Genomic DNA, 9,255 nt, shown 5'->3' on the forward strand with positions numbered 1-9,255 from the left:
AGGGCATCCAGAAAGTATTAACAGAGCTTAGGTTTTTCCACATTTTGTTATATTACAGCTTTATTCCAAAATGGATAAAATTCATTGTTTTCTTTAAAATAACAATATCCCATAATAACAACACGAAAAGAAGTTTGTTTGAAAAAAATAAAAGATGAAAAAAAATGGAAATAAATATTCACGGCCTTTGCCATGACACACAAAATGAGCTCTGGTGCATCCTGTTTTCCCCGAACATCCTTGAGATGTTTCTACAACTTGATTAGAGTCCACCTGTGGGAAATTCAGTTTATTGGACATGATTTGGAAAAGCTTACACTTGTCTATATAAGGTCTCACAGGTAACAGTGCATGTCAGAGCACAAACTTAACACATGAAGTCTAAGGAATTATCCGTAGACCTCAGAGACAAGAATGTATCAAGGCACAAATCTGGGAAAGGGTGGAGAAACTAAGCGACCAAGAGAGAAGGGCCTTAGTCAGGAAGGTAAACCTGATGATCACTTTAAAAGAGCTCCACCATTCTTCTGTGAAGAGAGGAGAACCTTCCAGAAGAACAAGCATCTCTGCAGCACTCCACCAATCAGGTGTGTATGGTAGAGTGGCCCGACAGAAACCACTCCTCAGTAATAGGCACATGACAGCCCACCTGATAGACTCTCAGACCATGAGAATGTAAATTCTCTGGTCTGATGAAACAAAGATTGAACTCTTTGGCCTGAATGCCAAGTGTCATGTCTGGAGGAAACCATGCACCACTCACCACCTGGTCAATACCATCCCTACAGTAACGCATGGTGGTGGCAGCATCATGCTGTGGAGACGTTTTTCAGTGGCAGGAACTCTGAGACTAGTCAGGATCAAGGGAAAGATGAATGCTGTAATGTACAGAGATGTCCTTGATGAAAACCTGTTCCAGAGTGCTCTGGACCTCAGACTGGGGCAACAGTTCATCTTTCAACAAGACAACGGCCCTAAGCACACAGCCATGATAACAAAGATGTGGCTATGGGACAACCTTCTGAATGTCATTGAGAGGCCCAGCCAAATCCTAGACCTGAACCCGATTGAACAACTCTGGAGAGATCTGAAAGTGGCTGTGTACCAACGCTCCCCATACAACCTGATGGAGCTTAAGAGGTACTGCAAAGAAGAAGGGGAGAAACTGCCTAAAAATACATATGGGGTATTGTTTGGAGAATGTTGAGGAAAATAATGAATTTGAACCATTTTAGAATAAGGCTGTAACATAACAAAATGTGGAAAAAGTTATGGGAATATTTTCTGCATGTACTGTATTCATGGATTGTGGGATTTCACATAATGTAATTTAACTTTTGTTACAGGGCATCTGAGAATACTAGTGGTTAGGAGTACCTTCTGATTAAAATTAGGGAATATTATATTAAACAATTATTGTTTGCAGGATGCAAATGAAGATTTTTGCACGCCAGGTTTGTGGTGAGAGTGAATCTTTTCATGCAATTTGCAAAGATGAAATTGGACCGTGCATAAATATTCTTGACAAATATCGAAGTACACATTGTATTTACTGCATAAAAACAGCAAATGGTAAAACGTGTTATCGCTATACTTCAGACAGCTGCAATGTCTTGTCCGGACTCGGGGTGGCGGTAATGCGCCGTCACGATGTTTGTTTCCTGCCGAAGCTCAGGATGAAGCCGAAGAAGAATCGTTTCTGGTGATAGGCAGCATGGCGTTCAGTTTTGGCGGTGCCGCGAGCAACACAGCGCCAAGTAGGCATTATAATTCATTTGTATATAAAAGTAGTAATGTGTCATACGCATATTGTCAAAATACCCTTGTGTCGGTGTGTATAAGTTTGCTTTAAGTAGAGGCGGCGCCTTGACGACTCAACCATAGCTGACGTTAAGCTAGTTAACGCTAACAGTCATCTAACGGCTAACAATATACTTTATTTCAAATGTTGTACATGTTTCTATATGTGACGAATGTTAACTGGTCACCCTCATTTTAAAGTGAGCTTTAATGTTACAACGCTTCGTTGCTAGTTAGTCTTCATTATGTGTAACGTTACTGTTACGATCGTATGCTAGCGTTAGCTGCTTTGACCAGGAAATACGTTGTTGTCCATGTGAGCTGCCGTCCTGCGTCATAACATGCAGCCTTTAAATCGCTCTCTGTTCTTGTTAAGGCACCTCCGGGCTTTCATTCGGTTCGTTTGGTGCCAAGACCGCAGCGTCAACAGCCTTTGGCTTTGGCCCCGCAGCCACCACAACTACCGCCTCATCCGGATTCGGCAGTAAGTCCAGAGCTATGATCCTCAGACATCGGTTCTAATCTCAGCTGCTTGCTTGTGGCGTTGTTACTATTGTTGTTATTCCCGTATGTACAGTATGGGATATGTTTTCGTTTACTAGATTAACTTTGAAAATATTGGCTACATTCGAAGCTACACATTTCAAGTCTATATTATGCGGCATGACAATGTGCCTATAGCTACAATCATAAAGAAAAATCTAACGGTACCGCAACATGAATACAGAGTTGTACAGCAGATGTTATGGCCCCTATTAAAACTGATTTCTGTTGTGCAGTCATTCTGGGAATATATGAAGAGGCAAAAGACACTTGTCAAGGTGGTCCAAAGATTATCCTCTCCAGAGATCATTGCATGACAAACACTGAACATTTATTGAATTCCATGTTCCACAAAGCTGAGCTGACCACAAAGTAATTCCACGGAAAAGGTTTCTCAAAGTAATTTCACAGAACGAATATGAAGCTGCGTACCTCCACAGCTACGCACTCAACTTTTGACTACTACCTTGATAAAACAAGTAGACCAAACACAGGGGAAACTCCTGTGGGCACATACATACCTGGCCAACAATTATTCCCCAATATTAAAAACAATCCCTAAACCTAAACCAACACAGAACAATCATGGAAATTTCTCCTTGATACTTGAAACAAACTACCTAACTAAAGAAACAAAAAAAGTGTGACTTTGGTCTGTTTTAAAAGCAAAATATGATCACTCACAATTTCGATGTCATTTTTTCCCCCTATGTACTTGCGATTTTGCTTTAAAGTGGGCATTGACAAACATAGGAATTTTGCAGCTCTTTTTGTAATAACTTTTTAAAATCTGATATATGGCAGCACAGTGTGGTTCGTCCTTATGTGCCACCGATTATAGGTTTCTGGGGCAGGTCTCTCTGGGTCCTCTGGTTTTCTTCCACAGTCCAAACACTTTGCATGCATGTTAGATTAATTGGTGACCCCTAATTGCCCAAAGGTGTGAATATGAATGATTGTCCGTCACCCTAAGTTTCTCTGTGTCAGCCCTGTAATAAGGTGGCAACCTGTCAGGCCCAGTGACAGCTGAGATCAGCCCCAGGATTTAAGATAATGGGTGAATAAATTATCTGATATTAATATTAGTCTTTTAAAATCATTCTGGCATATTCCATAATTCTTTGTTTGCTCCCTATGGTATGACTGCAGTATAACCAACTACAATTTTAAAGAAGAGTGAGCTTGTGAATGCATTTTTAAAGAAAATGTATATATAATATCTGGATTTAAAGTAGGATGAAGAGATTCTTCTTTGTATGTCAGATATTATTTGAATTACTGTGTGTTATTACAAAGTCAAAGCAAAGTTATGCATATAAGTTGGCTCTTTCCAGGTACACACCTAAACCTCAAATACAACTGTGGACTTACTGACTGTTTTGTTTCTTCTTTCTCAGCTCTTACAGCCCCAGGTTTTGGCTCAGCTGCCACAACCACTGCTACTGCACCAGCCACAGGATTTAGTTTTGGCTCCACCAACACAGGTAAGTCATTTTATGTACAGAGCATGTATCTTCTGTAATGTTTAAAATGTATTTACAATGAATGAACCTATACGAGCCCTCAATATGTGCCAGTTAACTCCTACATCTCATTCTCTTTTTCTTGCTGCCTGCCTGCACTGGCTGCAGGATTTGGGGGGCTGGGAGCTGGAAACACCACGGCTGGTGGGTTTAGTTTTGGGGGGTTTGGTTTAAATGCTAACCCAGCAGCAGTCAGCTTTAATGTGGGGGGCTTTGGTACAGCAACCACCACTGGCACTGTTTTCAATTTTGGTAATAGCCTGGCTAGCACAGGTAGAGGACCTTTTTAATTAATTACTGAGTAGAGTCTGTGTCTGTAAACACACATTTCCATCAGTTTTCACATTTGTGTGTTGCTGTGCTTTTTCATTTCATGTGGCGATTTCTCTCATAAAACATGATACACTGTTTTTTCCATTTGCATGATGAGACAAAATGTTAAATTGTTCTCTCGCCTCATTTGATGCTTGTTAAAAGCTAGTATATTTTCACCTTATGTGTGAGACAGAAGTTTTTTCTTCTTTTTAAAGCATATTCAAGCAAGATTTTTGTCATCTGCCATATATCGAATCAATATATCATTTTCACCTTTTATTTCTGTCACCGCTTCTATCTCATTATTTGCTTTTTATAATTTGTTTTTCTAGGCACATTTGGGGGATTTGGGACAACTACAACAACTGCTGCTGCACCAGGATCAACTTTTAGCTTTGCTGGTCCCTCTAACACCACAGGTCAGCAGTGCAGCTGCTTTTAGTTTGAAACTTGAATTATTTCTTGTTTTGTTGCCATTTACATTTATGTGCAATACAAGGCAAGAATTTGCTTTGGCATTTGGGTTTGGTTAGGTGCTGCATGCAGATTTTTACAATACAAAAGGAACAAAAACAATCCTATAAATGTTTAGGATCAACGGCCCTCGGCGTGTCCCTTCAGGGGTAGCCACAGCGGAACTTGTTCCGCACGTTGATTTGGCATGAGTTTTTACACCGAATGCCCTTCCTGCCGCAACCCTCCCATTTTATCCGGACTCGGGACCGGTTGGCCTTTGATGGCACCTGCGGTATTCAAACCGGTGGCCTTCTGCATCACAACCCAATGTTCTACCCATTGATCCACCAGGCGCCCTGCTATAAATGTTTAATATGAATATTCTAAATGGTAAGGAATAAAGACTAAATATGCAGATGCTACCCAATAAGCTTTGTTATAAATGCCAGTACATAGCTGCCAGTCTATCACATTGCCTGCTCATTTACCTTGTTATTAGGAACATCTAGCGAAAACTGCTGTGTTCTAAAGCAACAGTCATGCGTATAATCCTTTTTCCATGAAGGTGAAAATATTGAGTTATTGTTCAAACTGTTTCAGGGAGGTGTTGATTAATATGTGTGACAATTTTGTGCTACTGCTGCCAGCCATCCTCATTGAAATTGTGCAAATCATTCATCTTGTTCCTATAGGAACATTTTATAATTGTGTTGGCACATGCTTTTGTTATAGGAGGCCTGTTTAGTAACACGCAGAACAAAGGGTTTGGGTTCTCCACTGGGCTCGGCGCTGGGACTGCTTCTGGGGCCACAGGATTTGGAACTGGATTAGGAACAACTGGCCTCGGTGGATTTGGGGGTTTTAATATCCAGGCAACTCAGCAGCAGCAAGGTGAGTCTCATTGTTTTTGTGTGAAGATCATGACCTCAACAAGGCAACTGTTGCAGATGATTGAAGCTGATATCTATCTTTCACACACACCACCTTCCAACTTAATTCTTTACCAACCATGCTGTACACCCCTCGCTGCTGCATAGGGCAACAACAAGCAGAAAGTCAATGATGTCAGTTTTATAGTCATCATCAATTGAACAGTGTGCAAGGCTGGAAATGAGTAAAACATGGTTGAGTAAAACAAAAGATGTTTTCTGATTGGTGAAGAATGAGTGATTGACTTTTCATTTTACGTGCTTTCCTACCAGGAGGCTTGTTTGGCCATCAGGCCCAGCAACAGGGTCAGCCTACCCATCTATATCAGCAGGTCACTGCTCTGTCAGCTCCCACCTTGTTAGGAGATGAACGTGACTCAATTTTAGCCAAATGGAACCAACTTCAAGCTTACTGGGGTACTGGGAAGGGCTACTACAGCAACAACAACCCACCTGTGGACTTCACCCAGGAAAACCCCTTCTGCAGGTTTAAGGTAATGGTGAAAAAGCTGAGCAGAGTGGTTTGAATTGATGTTTGGTTATTTTCATTTCACATATGAAATGGCAGTTGTCTGTCTTGTGTTTCTTAGGCAGTGGGCTATAGCTGTGTCCCAGTTTGTAAGGATGAAGATGGTTTTGTGGTCTTGGTTCTTAATAAAAAGGAAGCGGATGTGCGAGCACAGCAGCAGCCGCTTGTGGAATCACTTCATAAAATCTTGGGAAGCAATCAGACACTCACTGTCAATGTTGATGGTGTAAAGTCTCTGCCTTATGACCAGTACGTTTCTGACATGTACACTACGGCTACAGCACAACTGCTTTCCTAAGTCCTAGTGCTCATCATAAACAAATGAGTGATTTTTGTTTCCCAGGACAGAGGTCGTCATTTATGTGGTGGAGCGTTCTCCTAATGGCACCTCTAAGCGGATTCCCTCCACCACACTCTTTGGTTATCTGGAGCAGGCGAACGTTAAGGTCCAGCTCACACAGATTGGAGTGGCCATGTCCATCACACGCACAGAGCTTTCTCCAGCACAGCTCAAACAGCTGCTGCAAAATGCACCTGCAGGTAAGTGCATGCATGCATGTTTGTGTTAACCTCTGTGATTTTAATTTTTGTAAATGGTAAAAAAAGATGTTGTCTCTCGCTTACTTTAGGAGTGGACCCTATTATTTGGGAACAGGCCAAGGTGGATAACCCTGACCCAGAGAAGTATGAAAACATGAACACGAGTTTTGATTAGGGTTGGTAACGTGTCAGGAAGTAGAGAACTTTACAATGGGCGTTTCTGTAGATTACTTACTTACCCAATTTTAAAATATCTCCACCTTTTGTAGCAGTTAGTTGTACTAAATTACACCATCTATTCCCATTAATACAATTGAGACTGGGTCCACTAACACATCAATATTGTGGTTCACAGTTAAATGAAAATAATATATTAATGGCCTTTAAACTATTGTGGAAATGCTGAATAGGGGTGTTGTGACCTTTAAAACTCTCTACTTTAATTGTAAAGTTGTGCTCGTAACCAATATTAATTAACTGATAAATGTGTTCAAAAGCTTTGATGAAACACATTGTACAAGTTTTTGCCCACATAATGCCAGGCTGTGTCATCATGCAACTCATATCATATAACCATCAACAAATATCAATACTGATGTTATGACGAAAGTCTAATCATTGGGGAGGACATTGGGTCATATAGTACGGCACGGCCACATGGACCGTTTGTAATAACACTGTTTCCTCCAGGTTAATCCCAGTTCCCATGGTGGGTTTTAGGGAGCTCCTTCGTAGGCTGCAGATCCAAGAGCAGATGACCAAACAGCACCAAACTAGAGTTGATGTAAGTGAAGACCCTTTCTATTACTGTTAGTCTTAGTTCATTGAATGCCTTAATACACTACACAGAGAGGCTGAACCACTCAGAATGCAGCAGAAATAACCATGTAATGTCCTGGTGGATATGATCACAATACATCAACATTATTGAGGCCTTTTTCTTTTTCAATGGCAAGATTTCAATAATTACAAATATTGTTTCATCTTTATTAATAACACTACTTTACTTCATGATGTCTTCTCTTGCTGGTAACATACACTTTTATTAACTATGTATTAATTGGCAGATTATCTCCAATGACATCAGTGAACTGCAGAAGAATCAGGCAACAACTGTGGCCAAGATCACCCAGTACAAGCGGAAGCTGATGGATCTCTCCCACAGAGTGCTGCAGGTACTGTAGCCGTTTCATCTTTCTCACTTTCTCCTGTAAAAATTTTGAGTCTAGCTTTTCTAGTAATTGTGAGATAAACTGTAATGAATAATATCTGAACATTCTGCACTAACATCATTGCACTTTTTTTCTTTTCTTTTTTGCAAAATCCGCTTTAGAGGTTCACTCATTTGAATCATTCCTCCTGTTTTTCTTAAAGGTGCTGATTAAACAGGAGATTCAGAGGAAGAGTGGTTATGCTATCCAAGTGGATGAGGAGCATCTCAGAGTGCAACTTGACACCATTCAATCTGAACTCAATGCACCCACACAGTTCAAAGTAAGTCTGTCTAATCTTCAGGAGTTGTGAGTCCATAGTACTTAAAGTGCTCAGGTTTTAATTCATTGATCGGATAGTCATTCAGGATAAACACATTTGGGAGATTTTACAACCAGTATTTATTATAGTCTAGTTATTTTATCCTAATGCTGTCAGGTTTCACTAAGGTCTTTGTGCATTTACAGTATGAATACACAGTACTGTAGAGTTTTTGCAGCTGTTAGAGATTAAACAGATACATAAAAATTTATTATATATGTAATATCACAGCTTTGGTCTTGCCTTGTCTTCCAGGGTCGGTTGAATGAATTAATGTCCCAGATCCGAATGCAGAACCACTTTGGTGCTGTGAGATCAGAGGAGCGCTACAGCGTTGATGGCGACCTTCTCAGAGAAATCAAACAAGTGAGAAGCAGAACATTCACACAGGGCACCTGATTTAATTTACACGTTTTCCCTGTGATTCTTGTCCTTGTCTCTGTAGACCATGAGAGTTGGCCCAGCTGAAATACTTTGTCCTCATCTCTCATTTGTAGCACTTGAAACAGCAGCAGGATGGTTTGAGTTATTTGATCAATGTCATCAAAGAGGACTTGGAAGACATCAAACTCATAGAGCACGGGCTGACTGACAGCGGACATATGAGAGGAGGCATCCTAAGCTGAGTCTACACTTACACACATCAGTGCGCCTTCATTCCCAATGTCAGTCTCCTCAGAAGACGAGTCAGCATGTCCTGTCTTGCCATGGTATTGGATTAAACTTGAAGCTGTAGGTTTCATCACAGGAGGGCTGAGCATGTGAATGTATTTGGTGTGATTACTGATATTTTAGCACTATTTTTGAAAGTTTATCAGGATTCTGTTTTGTACCAACATAATGATAGGTGGCTAATAATAGCTGGCTTCACTTATGTCAAATCAGAGTATGGATACGAGACTACGATTGTGACTGGCATGTAAACACGTTGTGGGATTGAATGTGTGTTTCCATTGAATACATTGTAAATAATGTCTTTGTATTTCTTTTTTATGCAGTTAGAATATTAATAAATTTCATTTAAATTGAAAACAGGTTTTTCATTTCATCTGCTCTGTTGATGCACAAGGCCACTTTTTTTCCTTTT

The 9,255-nt window shown here is 40.5% G+C and overlaps 1 protein-coding gene across 5 annotated transcripts; it reads left to right on the plus strand.

The window, feature by feature from the left end:
- The first annotated feature begins 1,600 nt into the window (after nt 1–1,600).
- On the plus strand, nt 1,601–9,188 carry nup54 (nucleoporin 54). 5 transcript variants are annotated; one of them, XM_067483672.1, is made up of 15 exons: nt 1,601–1,757; nt 2,177–2,284; nt 3,741–3,827; nt 3,975–4,139; nt 4,514–4,600; nt 5,370–5,528; nt 5,840–6,060; nt 6,157–6,344; nt 6,439–6,635; nt 6,725–6,779; nt 7,326–7,419; nt 7,703–7,810; nt 8,010–8,129; nt 8,424–8,534; nt 8,666–9,188. In XM_067483672.1, exons 1-15 carry the CDS (start codon nt 1,715–1,717, stop codon nt 8,792–8,794), a joined length of 1,872 nt encoding a protein of 623 aa, XP_067339773.1. In that variant the 5' UTR covers nt 1,601–1,714; the 3' UTR covers nt 8,795–9,188. The 5 variants fall into 5 exon arrangements, with proteins under 5 accessions (XP_067339773.1, XP_067339774.1, XP_067339776.1 ...); XM_067483673.1 differs by having other exon boundaries at nt 3,975–4,010; XM_067483675.1 differs by lacking the exon at nt 4,514–4,600 and having other exon boundaries at nt 3,975–4,010.
- Nucleotides 9,189–9,255: the final 67 nt, after the last annotated feature.

This window comes from Channa argus, chromosome 18 (genome assembly GCF_033026475.1).
Source record: "Channa argus isolate prfri chromosome 18, Channa argus male v1.0, whole genome shotgun sequence".
In the NCBI taxonomy this organism is placed as follows: domain Eukaryota; kingdom Metazoa; phylum Chordata; class Actinopteri; order Anabantiformes; family Channidae; genus Channa; species Channa argus.